The 16,506-nt window shown below is 40.6% G+C and overlaps 1 protein-coding gene across 1 annotated transcript; it reads right to left on the reverse strand.

Moving 5' to 3' along the window:
- Positions 1-493: 493 nt before the first annotated feature.
- LOC116715501 (uncharacterized) lies at positions 494-16,339 on the reverse strand. The gene is made up of 8 exons (XM_032555913.1): positions 16,233-16,339; positions 16,004-16,148; positions 15,885-15,911; positions 15,542-15,786; positions 15,134-15,442; positions 14,778-15,047; positions 3,976-4,059; positions 494-3,843 (listed from the first exon to the last, which is right to left on the reverse strand). Exons 1-8 carry the CDS (start codon positions 16,337-16,339, stop codon positions 3,777-3,779), a joined length of 1,254 nt encoding a protein of 417 aa, XP_032411804.1. The 3' UTR covers positions 494-3,776.
- Between the last annotated feature and the right edge of the window lie 167 nt (positions 16,340-16,506).

A 16,506-nucleotide genomic window follows, 5' to 3' on the forward strand; every position in this document is an offset into this window, starting at 1 on the left:
TACCTGGCACACATGCTAGGACATGCTCAGACTGTCAAACCACTTACCTGATAACAGGATACCAGGTTTCTGATATCACTCTCCATGATGTCTACATGCAGCAAATCCCCCAAGTTGAAGGAAATCTCGGCTGCATCAGGATCCTTAGGAACTGCTTACCTACTAAACAGAGAGCTACATTCACCTACTTACCTGGTTTCACCTACAGCAACACCAACAACTGCTGCTGCTACAAGCAACATACCAACTACTGACCTTCCTCTGCTTCCTGTTGCCTTTTCTCCTCCTCAACACAGCTGAGTTGCATTACAGCTGATCAGCTGCAGCTGCATCAACACAACCTGATGACTGTAGGACCTAGAACAGCCTCCCATCCTGCTGCACTCACTAAGCATCATGGAAAGTTCCTACTTTTATTGACGGTGACATTATTAGCACCATCCCTTCTTACATTTCATGACATTAGATAAAATAATTGGGTTTCTCTTTTTTAACTTTTCATGAAACTATCTGTTCTGTCATCATTATGTCTTTATGATGACTAGACCTAATGTTTAACAGTTACTAGAACACTTTATGCTGGGTTATGAAGACTGTATGCAGTTTCCTACATATGGTCAATATGCTACTTCTTTGCTCTTCTTCTGTCCATCATTCATTGATTCCCTTACAAACAGATACACATTGAATTATTCCTCTGTTTTTCTGTGCTTGATCTTCATAACTGCTTTCAGCACCATCAAATACTTGGATAATCCCTGTTCTACTGTGTAGAATGTGTCACTAAGCTTAGATTAAACCTTTTCTAACAAATTTGACTTTAGCATGAAGAATTATGCTGTTAAACCTCATCTCAGCGTCACCTTCACATTTTCTGTGGGGGGTCATTTCTATTTCATATGATCTCTTTTATTGCAAATGACATCCAACATTTATTCTATTCATCTAACTTTGGTTTAACACAACTTCTAGTTAAGAGTCTTCAAAGTTACAGCAAATAAAGTTCAAGAGATTCTGGCTACACTCTAAGGTAAGATAAGTTGACTCAATCCAAGATTTGTATTGGGAGACATGTCATGATGGAAACTAACACAATAGTTTGAAAAAGAGATTCTAAGCACAATCTTCATGAAGGATACTTGAAACATTATTTTGTCTTCTCCTTGTGTTTCTACAAAGCTGCACACATATTACTAAATAGAGGAACTCTGTACTATTCAGACTCTGACACCTTTTGAAACACATCCCAGTCATTTCACCAGTAACTTCCTTAACAGAACACAACCTTATATATTTACTTCATCACTGGACCTTAACATGAAGCTTCCCTCTTTTGCCCTGACATACTGATTTAAAGACATTATTACCTCAACAGATCCCTCAGAAAATCTACTCTCTAACTTTTAGATTGGTTTCAGCTACAATCTAGAAACTGTAACATCTAAGAACATTTCTGTTCTGACAGATCTATTTATCTCATGACTGAGGTTAGGGATTTCACTTTTACACCTTTAAAACAGTGATTTTACTTTGAAACAACTACACACTTATGCTACCAAATAATTCTTAACAGAGAGATATTTCACTACCAGGAATATCCTATTATGTGTGAAACATGATACAAATGCTACACTAAACACATTAAACTCCCTTCATGCTGAGTTTTACATGTAGACGTGGAACAGATACAAAGATTCACTTCCTTCTATCCCCTAACAAAAACAAAAACATGTCACTATTGTATAGTGATTTCATTTGCCCACATGATGGCGCCCTTTACTCTCATGTTAATCTGAGAAAAGACATATTATATTGAATTATTCACCTTAAACCTGATGATGGACTTCATTTTAGAACATATGACAGTTGCTACATATTGGACTGACTTTCATTTATAGTACATCTAGTCTTACATTATCCAGAGCTGCTAATTATACGTGATTTGAAGATACTCCATTTCATATACATACGTCATACCAAGGCACTAACCCACCATCACCCAGTGGAGATTCGCTGTCCTGTGAAAGCAGCAACTCTTCCTTCACTGGAACGTCTCACTGCCGCTGCAGGTCCACTGAACAGAGCACAAGCACATGGTCACATGTTCAGGTCACACTGGGCAACAGAGACTCGGTTTCTGGAAACATTGAACTTCTTTTAAGTGGTAAAACATTACAGATTGATACAAAGTACTTACTGATTACATTCAACAGTCCTACCTTTACTTTTGTTGTCCACTGACACTCCTTAGATGAAGAATCCTGAAACTAGCATAACTATCCTGTACGGCACTAAATCCTATTAAATGACTCCAAGATTCACAACAATCCTCCAACCTGGACTGAATTATTTCAAAGACATTTGCTGGGTGATACAAACCTTTTTTGGGTTAACGTAGATTATAACAAAACTTGTACATTAACATACACACAACAATGTGTAACATTGAATAGACATTGTGTAAAGATGAATTCCTATTACATTGTCTAACAACATCATAGTTCATTATGGCTCCACTGATATTTCATTATAATATAGATTCATATCCTACATTGTCTGCTTGTACATCAACATCACTAAATACATGGTGATATAACTAACATAGAATCTGCCACATATATTGATTACACTTACAGTATCACATTAAGTATCTTCTTAAACGTATGTCAATTTATGTTTTGGTTTGGTTTTTAGTTCCTTATTCATCTTTTTGATTGTTAATCACATTTCTAACAGAACTATATGACAAACATCTTTCTCCTCATAATTAGGAAACCACTCCTAGATCAAGCTTTCTGTATATCATCTACCTGTCAACTGATTGAAGCTGAGCAACATACATGTGATGGAAGCTACATACAGTTAAACATTTCCAGTTCAACAACCGCACTGGTTTTACTCACTAATCTGCTGGTACTGGATGGTTCCTGAGATCTACAGAGACACTGGGATGATGTTATCCAATGATGACAGATTCCAACACAGGAAGGCAGTGAGTAGTTCTTCAAGTTTAATGAGAAATAAATGATACAAACCAAATCAATAAACTGCCAATGACAGCACAACAACAACAACAACAACAACAACCAGGAATCCAGGGAGACAAACAGTAACATAATTTAACTAGATAAATCAGCAAGGAGTGACTGAGAATGATTTCTAGATATATTGGATAACTTGATTATTGAACAAGGAACAGATGCGTCATTAGAAACAGATGAGAAGAAAAAGAGGAACCGCAAAGAAAGTGGAGAAAGACAATCTAATACATCAACAGAGATACATAGAGACTCATCAGAACCTATTTCTGCTTCATCTCTGATTTACCTTCATTAAACTTTCCTTAGTGATTCCATTACTAATGACATGAAAAGGAAAGTGATCATAAATCTAAAATCAATAGATCAAACCCCAAAACAGGAATGCATATCAACAAACATCATTTGGAATCTGTTGATGACAATGACATAATAAATTTTATCTTATCTAAGATGCTTCCCACTGCTGAACACTAACCACTGTTACCAGGCAGTGTCCAGTATTTTGCCCCTCTTGTGGCCTTTATTTAGCAGTTGCTCAAAAAGAACAGTGGATTATGAGAGAGGAGGAAAACATGGGTCAAAGGTCATCAGGCCAGGAGAGAAAACAGTGAAAGCCACATTGAGGACTAAGGTCTCCATTTACAGGTCACACTCTACCAGTGAAGAGAGAGTTTTGGATTAAACCAGAGCAATTAGGATCCTGTTGGTCACATGACCAGCTGACTCACAGCTGCTTCACCAGATTTCAAACTTCTTGTTGCCCTTAAAAGGAGTTTTGTTGATGATGTTGTTGTTGTTCAGTCTAGAAAAAGAGCAAAGCACAAAACAAACAATTTCAGAAACACCAACATGGCTTCCAATACTCAGAGATCAGGCCAGGATGCTCTCAGGATAAACTCCTCCAATGATGGAGCGCTGATGAATGTTTGCTCACCTCACACAATCAATGGACGGGTTGATGAAGAAGAGGTGGAGTAACCAATCAGTGGAGAGATCAGTGATCTGATTGTGACTCAGACTGAAACACAAACACAACACAGAACATTATCTAAACATGTTGATGATCAATCAGTAGATCTGAATCACAGAGGAAAGCAGCAAACTCCAGATGAACCTGTCCTTCTGTATAACATGACTAGAGTTTATCTGCCCATGTGTTTCACAGAATAATCCTGCAGAGAGACTTAACAATGTCCCCGGTGGCTGGAAGAAGAATATCCTAATCTCTCCCCTCTGCTCATTGCATGTCACCAGGTTTAGAATCACCTGGTCAGATTGTAAAGTACATCTCACCAGATGATAACATCAATTAGCTAGCATATTGATAGTAGCTCATATTATATTCTGTATTCTCCCCAGTGATAGAATGGAGATATTGACTAAGAGGGGTCCCAGAATGAAACCTAGGGGTACCCCATGTGACTCCTGTCCACCCTGATGACATGATATCTCTTGATAAAAAGTCCCTATTCCTTAAGTACAATTCAATACACAATTCTGCACCAGGGAGTCGTACCAAACTGTTAGGTAAATTGTATTTATTATTATCAAATATTTGTTGTTTCATGTGCCTTGATAATGTTCTTGTCTTATATGCCTTCATTTGTTTCATCTTAGCATAAAGAAAGTTTCTGTGTTGTTGAATTACTTTGATTCCTTTCTCAGAAGGCCTCTGAGGAAGAGCAGAGAAACTGTTTTCAACAGGTTATCGCTCAGCAGAAACCTCTGCATCCTTGACCTGCTGGATATAAAACTGTTGCCGTGAAGACGTACAACTTGCTCTGTGTTATCCTGTGTCTGGAACACAATAATCTAGCGTGTAGATACCGTGTGTTTTGTTAGTGACTCGCATTTGCGTTGCAATCATGTGACTGAAGTGTTTTCCCCGCCCCTTTGAGACGCTCTCTGTAACAGGGATCCTAACAGCAATAAAAAGGGAGAACGGACACATATGTTTTCAGAACGAAGAGATGTGTGACTGAAAACATCTGTGGCTGTTCTCCTCGCGAGGACAAAAGAATTGAACTCTCTTGTCTTTCTTGTGTTTGTTTAATCTGTCAATAGGTGTTTAAACCTGACACAAACTCTGCAGTCGCTTCAATAATATGTCATATTGAGATCATGTGCAATGATGCACTGAGATCCATTGAAAACCAACACTGCAGTTGTTCCACTGTCTGTATTTAGATGGATGACATAAAACAAATTGAAAAGCAAAGTCTCAGTGATGTGATGAGCACCAGAACCAGACTGAGACATTAAAGCCATTGGTTGTCTCTGTTTAACTGTTACAACTTCTTTTCTAACATTTAGCTTCTTAACTACAGATTGGGCATTGTCCTCTAGTTGTACAGTAGTGATTTGGCACAACTTTTCTTGTTTATCAGTGGTATATTAATTGGTGCGTAAGACCTGAAGATAAATTACTCACAAAAGAAACAACTTAACCATTTAAATTAGATCAGATGCATTGACAGACAGAACTTCAAGGAAAGCTGCGAGTCAAATCTCCACAACTCCTCAAGAAACTTCTAGGACAAAAATAACTGATTTATCATTCCTTGCTAATTTGCAGGGTTCCACTTTCGCCACATTTGTTATGTTAGAGCTTAGTACTGGAATTGGATTTGGTGTTGATCCAGGAATCCTGGAGCAGATCTCATTCAGGGTGGGGACCCATCTGGTCCAGGCTGGAAATGGATCTTAGGGAGAGCAGAGACTTGGAATTAACAATTATTTGTAATAAGGTTCTTGTTTTGTACATTTAAAGCTTTAAGCTATTATTAAAGACTTCAAGTTTTTTATGAGAAATAACTATTTGTTGAAGGACAGTGTGAATACAGGGATGTCTGTGAAACCAGGTGGAGGGTTAGTTACTGGGTTATTTTCCGCTTCCACTCAGGGTAACAAACCTGACACCTGCAGCTAAAGAGGGAAGAGTTGAACAGATTGTAAGGGAAAAGTTTTTGTGTGATTATTTAGGTGGGTAGTCTCTTAACAAAGAGTTCTGCTGTGAGATGTTCTGAGAAGTGAGATCCAGAACAGATGTTCATATTGATTTAAAATGATTATTTTTACCTTGCTCACTCTTTTAGTTCTAGTTTACTCCTTCACATACAGATCAGGGGAAATTTACTGATCTTAAAACACTCCAGATCCCACAGGGGTCGGTGGCCACACTTGGCTGTGGATGTGTTCCAGCTGACTAGCAGTGTGTGGCAGCCATTAAGGGTGTAGTTTCACTTTGGTAGAAAGGCTAGCAACATACAGTGTTTGTGATGCAGCTGAGCTGTTTTGGGAGGAGCATGCTTGAACACCTACAGGTTCATTGTGAGGGACCTTCCTCTGCTGCTCAGGCAGAGTGAACCTTATGGGAATGTGAATGGCCTGCAGGTAATACTTGGCTTGGAGAGGTGGGATGAGAGAAGTGCAGGTACCTGAAAGCCATGGTCATATGTATTGTCTTATAGAGGGTCAGGCTGGGTTTGCTGCTATTGTCCAAGTGATTGGCAAAGATGAGTGGTTTCCGGGGTGATGTAAATACTGTTATTTGCATGTGCTGGGGGAAGGAGGTGGATAGGATCCTTTCTTGAGATGAAGTCACTCATATCTTGGTTAGGTGACAATGGAGCTGAGCCTGGTGATGGTTGTGGCTGGGTTGACGTTGCACTAGCCTAGCAATGAGATTCCTCCTCAATTCCACTCAATTCCAAGCTCACTATAACAAATGACTAGTGAGAGAAAGATTTTCACCGACATCACAGCAGTTAGAATTAATTTCTGATTTGTTTACAAAGAGAGACCACACTGAACCCTCAGCTGCAAAACTGCAGGGAAAGAGGAAACGTCAGAGGAAAGGAGATTGATTCCAAATAACTCTGTTAGTGTTTGTAAAACAAGATAACCTAGCATGATGATCAGCTGCCACATTGATTAGCTAAGGGGCAATAAACAGTACAGAGACTGTGCTGAGAGAAGGCTGAGGGGCAAAAACTCATAAAGCAAAGGAGCTAACGTGGGGAGGTGCTCCTATGCAGTGTTGTATAAAGTACTGAAATCTCAGAGTCAAGTAAAAGTATAAGTACCTCTCCAAAATATGACTTTGGTAAAAGTCCAAGTCACTGACTGAAATGTTACTTGAGTTAAAGTCTTAAAGTATCTGAAACTTCTTGTACTTAAGTATGGAAATTACTGTAAAAATGGATAAACTCAAGTAATGTAATGAAAAGTACAAGTAAAAAGTAAAACAAAGCAAATGCAGTTTGAATGACATTTTTTATATTTTGGTAAACTTGTCAAATACACTTAAAATAATGTACACAACCAAGTGCAGGCAAAATTAAACCTGCTAATAGATATACCTGCAGGCATCATTTAGTTAAGAAAATTAGGTGCTTTACCTATAGCACAAGGTTAACTTAACCTGCTTTACAACTGAACCAGCTTCTTAGTATACCCTCCAGGACAGAAAATACAAAGTTTTTGTAAGCCTCAAGTTTTCCCTTCAAGTAAGGTCAGTGCTGAAAATGAGAAAAATAAATAGTACAGAAAATGCGGCCAACATGAAGAAAAAGAGCTGTTACGATTACTCTACTTCACAAATCAGTGAATCAGTCAATGCTACAGTCAGTAGGTGGTGCACACAACTGGTCATTATGCAAAAGAAAAAAAGAATTGGGAGGGAAATGCAGCTTATTGGCATCTCTGTAAACCTGGTTTTGAACTTGCATGCCTTTCCTATATTCGTTAAATTTAGTCTAAATTGCTATCGCTATGGCTTCTGTCCCCCCTTGAACAGAGGAGTCTAGGTAGCCTGCTACAGTCAACATTAGGCCTAAGCTAAATACACCACGTATGGAACTGAAACAATGCCAAACAAAGTTCATTTATGGTCAACGTTTCACAATACAGTAGTGCCTAGTGACCAAGCTATAGTTACTGAAACAGGAGGATTATAACCATTTCATAAGACGTTACCTCGGTGGTAGGGTGACCAGACGTCCTCTTGTTCCCGGACATGTCCTACTTTTCAGACCTAAAAATCGTCCGGGATTTTGGTCAACTGCCTCAAAACACATTACAGCTTACAGTGCATTGTGATTACATTGCCACTCCGTTCCACTACTCCATTCCAGGTTCCTTTGTATGGCAAATTAATCACGCCCTTCTCCTCAAATCCAATCACGTTGCATTATGTGTGCGAGTGTGTGTCGGAAAAGTAAAGATAACACCCCCCCCTCTCATCAAAGCCTAAATTGAGGTATTCAGCTGGATAATGTTCAGGTTGGCACCTTAACACTTGCTTGTCAACCAAATTATTATTTTCTTTGCAGTTGTGAAACGTTTAAAACTTCCCATATTATTTCATTCCTCATAAATCATTTGCTGACTTAAACAAGCCACTCTAAAGAGAAAACTGTTCTCTGAATTTAGAAAACTAAAACTACATCAAAATCTTGCCTTATGCGATGATCATGACTTCTCTACTGTCAGACAGACCACAAAACAATCCTCACTCCCTCCTTGCATGAACTTCCTCTCACCTACTTTTCTTTCCAGCTTTTAGATAATTCATTATTTTTCATTTTGTTTACTAACTCATTTATTTATCTATCTATACTCTATATCTTCAATGTCTTCTTTTTATTTTCTTTCTGTATTTGGTTGCTTAAGAGGAAAGGAGATCAGGCTTTTTCTGTTGTTGCTCCTCTTCTATGGAACAATCTACTTTTCCAAATTAGATCTGCCCACAGCCTGGATCATTTTAAATCGCTTCTTAAAACTCATTTTTATTCCTTGGCATTTAATTGAACTAGTGTTTTGATACTCTGTTTTTATTCATTTGTGTTATTGTCATTCTTGTGCAGCACTTTGGTGCAGTTTTATGCCTGTTTTTAAAGTGCTATATAAATAAATTTGACATTGCTTTTTTCTTATAACTCCTACCTGAGCTCCTCCCTGCTCTGCTGCCTGATCTGCTTCACTCTTCTTGCTCTCCTGTTTTATCCTAACTTTTCTGATTTCCTTCTTCTCTCTTTTTAGCTCCTCCATCCACTTTTCTAACTCGCCCATTCCTTCACTACTCATATTTTTTTGATTTGATTTTTGTTTTCTGTCGTACTTCATCCTATAACTCAGTCAGGTTTTGTGAGTGTTTAATTGGCCCCGAAAGTTATATTTTTCTATCAATTTATTTAAATTCTTTACTGAGTTAGGGTTTGGTCTTTCCATAAACTTCCAGTCCTTACACTGGAGTTTATCTTTCGGTGTTAATTTGCTATTTCCTTTTCCCATTTTGAGCAATTTAGTCAATTTCGTCCCAGTCTTAAAAACACATAGGGTGGACTCTAAAAGACTGGATAAATTCTTAGCAGGACGGTGATCAATCCCCTGTTGTGATAATTCTCTCTTCAACCTTTTCAGGTGGGAAATTCTTGCCTACATGCATCCACCAGAGGTTCACCGTTTGCACTCCTGCCGTTTGGTATGAGGACAAATACCTAGTGGTATTTAAATTCCTCCAAGTATTCTCACACTCACACACACACTTGGTATTACGGGTTTTTCAGTTTACGTGGACTCCGCCGTCCTTCTGTTACGGATTTTTCAGTCCTTCTGTTACCAATCAGTGCCTAGGATTCATGGGGTTTTACACCCCAAAGACCCTCAATCGTTCGCTCACTTTTTAATTTAAACGCTACTCACTTGTCCCCCCTTCACGGACGTCCCGTCAGCCATTGGTTTCCAGCAGGCGGGTCGGAGACACAGTCCTGGAAAGGATCTGTGAGACCAGGAGCCTGCGGTGGTCACGGTCTTCTGATGTCCGTCCCTCCCGCTGGAAGCCGCAGATTTCTGCCTCTGCTCTCAAGCTACATCTGAGTCTAGCCCTGCTTTTGTGGTCGCTATTTAATGTTATTTCGAAATTAAAATATCCAGGGTGGCACCCAATACCTCAAAGTCCCTGATTGGTACATTTTGATGAACGTTCTCCCAATTGTCTGAAATATATTTGATTTCTCTTCTTTAGTTTCTTCTTCCGGGGTCTGGTTCTTTGTTTTGTCCATCTTTTCTTCGTCAGCCTTTGAATTTTCTTCCCTGGCTTTAAGTCTGTCCATTTTTAATTTAAGTCCAGCAATTTCTTGATTGAGCTCTTCGTTCACCTTGCCAATCCAGTACAACTGTTGCGATTTCTCTTTCATTGAATTGTTAAAATTTCTTTTATCGACCATTGTTCCCCATTGTATCTTCCTATTATGGCTTGACAAAGCTTTGCTTTCTGATTGTAATTGTTCTATTGTCCCTTTAGCCTCGTCCAATTCACTATTCAAAGTGCTGAATTGTTTTTTCAAATAATCATTTTTGTTGATCAGCCTTTCATTCTCTACCTGCCAGGTATCTTTTTTCCTGGCATTCAGTCTCTCAATCTTCAGCCTCAGATCTTCGACAGTTTTCTGAAGCTTCTTGTTGTCTCCTGTAAGCTTCCGGCAGCTCTTCTCCAAACTTTCCACGTTCTCCAGCAATACATTTCGTCCGGCCATCGTTGAGTTTTGTTTGAGATTGAAGACTGCAAATGAATTTCTCTGTGGAATCTGGGAATATAAAGACAGGCGGCTGTGATGTCACAGACAGGATGAGTGACATCACAGCTTCACGTCAAAGCCACAAGAAGTCTGTTGGGTGAGGGGAAGGGAGAGGGGGGCGGATGTTGGTTTTTTTTAAACTTTATTCGCAGACACACTGTATAACGACAGAGTTATGCCTCATTTGTTCTGCCTCAAGAAAAAACAAATACAGATAAACATATTCAAGGTAAAGAAAAAGCTAAGGGTTCATTTAAAGCAATACAGATTCCAATAGTTTTATTTTCTGTAGCTCTTTTTCTGTCATCTTCATGTCGAATCTTCACATTCAAAGACAAACTCCCAGGATTTTCTGGTTTTTATTCATTTTTATTTTCCACAGATTGTGAGAACATCCCACCTTTAAATGCCTTGTTTTCCGGTAGAGAAGAGACATTAAAAAACAAAATTAAAGATATAGGCAACAAGATTCTATTGTTTTTATTGTTTTATACTTGTGCATATGTATTAATTGTTTTTATCTTGTAACCAGGTTGCTATGTATTGCAAATTTTTTGCTCAGGTCCCTCTTGAAAATGAGATCTAGATCTCAACGGGGTTTACCTGGTTAAATAAAGGAATATGAACGACACCCATTGAGTAAATATGAATGCAGCAGCGCCCTCTGCTGTTTGACAAAGGTTAAAAAAAAACCCAAAAACTACTTGCCGCATGTTTACGTTTATTAAGTGTTATGTCACCGAATATCTTACAAAACTCAAACTCTTATGCATCACTCAATCAGTAGGTGGGGTCAAAACACTTTGTTTCTCTCTCTCGCTTTATTGTAACGAGCAACTAAACCACACATTGAAAATGTATCGGAGTAAAAGTACGCAATTAAGTTCGGAAATATAGTGAAGTAAAAGTGAAAGTCATCAAAACTTTTCATACTCGAGGAAAGTATGAAGTACTCCAAAATATACTTAAGTAAAGTAGTGAAGTATTTTTACTTCGTTACTATACAACACTGCTCCTATGATCCACTTCAATCCATGAAATAAGACTCACACTTTTACATGTGCCCAAGCTTCACTAGGGGAATCAGATGAGTGATATTGGAAAAGCAGTGAATAATGGTGAGTATGGTGGGACATGGTGTTGGAAGTGGGTAAACCTGTGATGAATTCCAGTGGGGAACAGGAAGAAGGCAGAGAAACCTTGAGCAGGATGGAAAGCTGGGAACAGACTGGGCAGTCTGACACTAATTCCTTGACATCCCTGGCCATGTTCCTCTACCAGAAGTGTGACTGGAAAACCTTGAGGGTCTCAACACCACCAGGTGTCTTGAAATATAGAAATCTTGTAACAGAAAGGCTTCAATAACTCTGTGGTTAGATGGTCAGAGAGAAGTAGATGGTGGGAAGGAGAAACCTGAGGAACAGCTCCTGTTGGCTGACCTCCATGATCCTGTTCTCAACCTCTAACCAGGTTACTGTCAGACTGACTGGAGAAGAACAAATCACCCCAGTGGAGTGAATGATTGCAATCATGAAGCCTTCATGCAAAATGTGCACCAGATTTCACATTTTTGGTCACAGGCCCATTAGATAATGTATATAATAGAAATAGGGAGCCCAGTTGTCTTGCCTGGGGAAGAATCTTTTATCTGTCTTAAGGTACTGCAGATTCTTGTGAAAGGTTTCTTTGCTTCAAATGTCTCCATTCCTCCAATGCTAACTTAATCACAGAGAATGAAGATGATGGCAGGTTGCCAGTTCAGTCACTGCTCCGCCCACCTGTGTCATTGTGTCCTTGGGCAAGAGACTGGACCCACCTTGCCTGCTGGTGGTGATCAGACAGCCAAGTGGCACCAGTACATGAAGATCAGTAGCTTGCCATCATCAGCATATAGAACACATAGAAAACCTATATATTGAAGGCATTTTCTATTTCATCCTAATAAACACCACATTTTAAGCATTCCTTAGACCTAATTTAGCGATGATGGCATTCAGAGCCCTGAATGCATTGACAAGCTGTGTTTGTGAGTGGGACAGGATAATGAATCTTAATGGCAATGTTATCAAGAGCTCTGTAAATGGTAAATGGACTGAACTTATATAGCATTTGTCCAGGCATTTTCACCACTCAAAGCGCTTTACACTAGAGTCACATTCACCCATTCGCACTCACAAACACATACACACACACACATTCATACACTAATAGACAGATCGGTAGACAATTTGGGGTTCATTGCCTTGCTCAGACATGTGGCAGGAGGAAGCTGGACTCAAACCTACAAGCTTCCGATCGCAAGACAACTACACCACCATACAGAGTAGTCCACCGTATGGTAGATGGAGTAAATGCAAGGGCCAAATGAACCATCCTTCTTTCCTACTTAGAAAAGCCACCAACTCCAGCAGGAGAGAAGGAGGGAGAAATGATTCCTGCCTGGAGGCTCCCTCATTTACGCATCCCTGCATGATCTGGTCTTCACAGATGAAACAGTGGATTAAAAAGAACCTTTGGATGTCCGGGGCCCCTTGAAGAAAGGTGATGGCACAATCATAGGGGAAGTGAGGAAGCAATGTTTGTAGGAAAATAAAATAAATCTCCTTGAGGTGATGGTAGTCCTTACAGATGTTGGAAACCATTTTTGTTCACAAACTGATCAGATCTACTATTTAAACATTCTTATAACTTCCAAACTCTCCTCAAGTATCTGATGACACTTAATCAGATAAGAACTTGTACCAACTAAAAAGCAAGAATCCCAATAACTTATCTTTGGACTTAGCCTACAAAAACTCTGGCTCTATTTCTTCTAACCTGCAAGTGAGGAAGAGAATCTATTACAAGACCTTTGAAGTGTGCATTGGAGAACCTCTAGCAAGCGAACTCTGCATTTCTGCATTCCTAAAGAGACGAGACAATTCGATACGTCTACCTACAGAAGCCTGCTGCAGTGCCCTCTCCATTGCCTGTTTAGAAGGATCCTTTATTTGGTTTCTCCTTACAAAAATCAACAGAGATTCTGATGAGATTCCTTGTTGTGTGAAGAGTTTCTTCTGCCAGTGATCTGAATTCCTTCCTTCACGAGACTGAGTGACTTATGACTGCAGACATGCTGGAGTTGGTGCCCCGATTAAAGATTTTTATCGTTATATAGTTTACATAATAAATTATTCATAACTACTATTAATAATCACATAAGCAAAACATTCATGGGAATTCTGAAATATTTTGCCCAAATATCTCAGTCCAACCAAGTCCATGTTGGGAACTCTTCCAAATATTGAATCAACATTAACAGCCATCTTGTTTGGCCCAGCACTTCTCTTTGTTTTGTTTACCCACAGGAAATTTACTGTGGGAAAATTTCAGAATGAAAAATAACAACATTATATATGTCACTTGCAAATGTTAGCAATTGGGTAAAATGTGAAATCTCAACATGCCTCTAGAGATCAACAGTTTCTAAAGACCCGAGGATCCAAATCATCTGTACAAAGCAAAGTGTAGAACAAAGGGCTGGTTTTCACCAAGCTAACGCTGCACTGGCAGCAATGTAGGTTTCTCCACCTCAATGGTTGTCCATGCAGTGATGGACCTGGAGCTTCAACCTTTCAATGACTTCCTGATTTCTCCCTTTGGCTGTGCCTTACCACACCCACTTTTCCCCTGTTGAACATTCTCGGGGAGATACCTATAAAAATTATTTCACACACTAATATAAAATAGGTCTTTGAAATCAGGTGTTCTCAGATACACTGTGGTTTCTGCTAGATAGATCTTGAATTAACTTGTACCATGTCATTTTCTTATGTTGTTTGTCACTATTGTTTCTCTCTTCTATTGTTTTTCACTTTCTGCAGATGGAGAAGCAGACTTGTATTCTCTCTATCCTTCTGTCTCTCCCCTACTCTTATCTCTTCCTTCCATTTAAAGCTTCCCCCTTTCCCTTTCTATACCAAGTTTATTAAATTTAAAATCAACCTCAATAAGTAGAACATCATAGCCAAAGCCATAAGGCTCTAGTTGTGAAAGTAAATCTGTTGGGTCTCACCTTGATACTGAGAGAATTCTGAGTAAAGAAACCTCCAACCCCCAAAAAAGAATAAAAATGTAATCTCTGTGTCTAACAGATCCAACAGTCTGGGAAACTTACTCCAGGTTGTGGACTTTGTGCAGATGTGTGATGAGTTGGAGCAGCAGCTGGTCTGTCAGCTGGCAGTGGCTGAGGTCCAGCTCTGTTAGATCTTCAGAGTAGTCCAGCATCAGAGCCAGAGCTCCACAGAGCCTCTGATCCAGTGGCCTGTGACTCAGGTCCAGTTCTCCTCCCAGGGCTCTGCACAGGGACGTTGCTCGTCTCACGGTGTCCCTCTGATTGTTCGCGGCAAGCAGAGACAGAAGCTGGACCGGGACCGTTTTGTTGACTCTAAACGGGAAACACAGACCAAACAACATCAACGTGAAGGTCTACAAACTTCTCACTGCTTCGGCGTCGGCGGCTCTCTTACTGACCTGAGACGGACTCCGTCCAGGACAGGAAACAGCAGGTCCAGCCCGCTGTCCTCCACCTCGCAGTCTCTCAGGTCCAGCTGGGTGTCCCTGCTGCTGTGTCTCAGGACGGTGGAGACGGCCCCGCAGTCGGCGGCCGTCAACCTCAGAGGCTCCGTCCGATCCTCCTCTGGTAGCTCCACGCAGGAGGAGCAGGACAGATCCAACCTGTGCCGCAGAGTCCTCAGCAGCAGGCCTGCCGATGCTGCCCCCTGCTGGCTGTCGGAGGCGGCGCAGCAGTGGATGAACCTCAGCAGGAGATTCCTGTCCACACTGGTGGGAAGAGAGAAGAAAGAAAACCAACCAGGTCATGACCAGAGGGAATGGTTCATTGTGGGAAGGAGGCCTGAGGAGCAGGTTCTGATGTCTGACCTGAGATACCATCGTGAAGCAACAGACTGAAGAGACTCTGAACAGGGAGTCCGGACTCGGTCAGGTCCAACCGTCCCACTGTCCAGAACCTCAGCAGAGACGCCAAACTGCTGCCGACCTTCAGCAAGACTCTCTGTGGCTGAGCTTTGGTGGAAACCACGGAAAGCTCTTCTAGGACCAGAGGAAAAGCCACTCTGCCTCTTCTCACCCACTGAGAGAAGAACAAGACCAGACTGTTGGAGAGTCTGGATCAGAGAGAAGAACAGAGATGATGGACATCAAGAACTGATGGATCAACAGCAGACAGGAAGTGAGAAAGAGACGTTGTTCTTCAGGTTCCTGCCTCAGACTGTGGAGCTGTGTTGTAGATCTAAACAGGACAGCAGCTCCTCTGACGGACATCCGGCTGTCTGTGAGGATCAGATCCACTTTAGATCCAACCAGGGGGAGAACTTTCCCCACAGAGCTGCAGGTTTTATCATTCAACTCTCCTGTTAGAAAAAGGTTGAAGTTCAGAAGCTGCAGGAGAGAAACCAGCTGCTGGATCTCCTCTCTGGATCTCACTGATAGAGATGAACAAACACTCTGGAAAAACCCTGGAGGAGAACTGAAAGAGAGAGAGAAAATTGCAAAAAATAATAAGTTGTGAAATACAAGGAAATACATTCTCTACCATGACACCTGACTGTACCTGAGCTGTGAGATAAAAGGCAGACACTGCAGGAAACTCCTCACTTCACTCTCTCCATGTGAGCAGTCTGTCAGCATCACTGGTTTCTTCTCTGGTTGGAGTTTCATCACTTCCAGCAGGATGGAGGTCTTTCTCTCTGACAGCTTGATGGTCCAGACTTCAGGAGCTGACTGGAAAACTGACTGTAATGATGGAAGGAGACTCAGACCTGATTTAGTCTCTCTGTCCTTCAGCTGGGAGTACAGATCCAGCAGGAAGTCACTCTGAGGTTTAC

Source organism: Xiphophorus hellerii, chromosome 24 (assembly GCF_003331165.1).
Source record: "Xiphophorus hellerii strain 12219 chromosome 24, Xiphophorus_hellerii-4.1, whole genome shotgun sequence".
NCBI lineage: Eukaryota > Metazoa > Chordata > Actinopteri > Cyprinodontiformes > Poeciliidae > Xiphophorus > Xiphophorus hellerii.

Excerpts from the sequence above, each read along its gene's own strand:
- LOC116715501 (XM_032555913.1), bottom strand. The coding sequence starts at position 16,339 with ATGAAACTCCAACCAGAGAAGAAACCAGTGATGCTGACAGACTGCTCA. Across the intron at positions 16,149-16,232 it reads CCTTTTATCTCACAGCTCAG|TTCTCCTCCAGGGTTTTTCC; the intron begins GTACAGTCAGGT and ends TCTCTCTTTCAG. Across the intron at positions 15,912-16,003 it reads ATGATAAAACCTGCAGCTCT|ATCTACAACACAGCTCCACA; the intron begins GTGGGGAAAGTT and ends TGTCCTGTTTAG.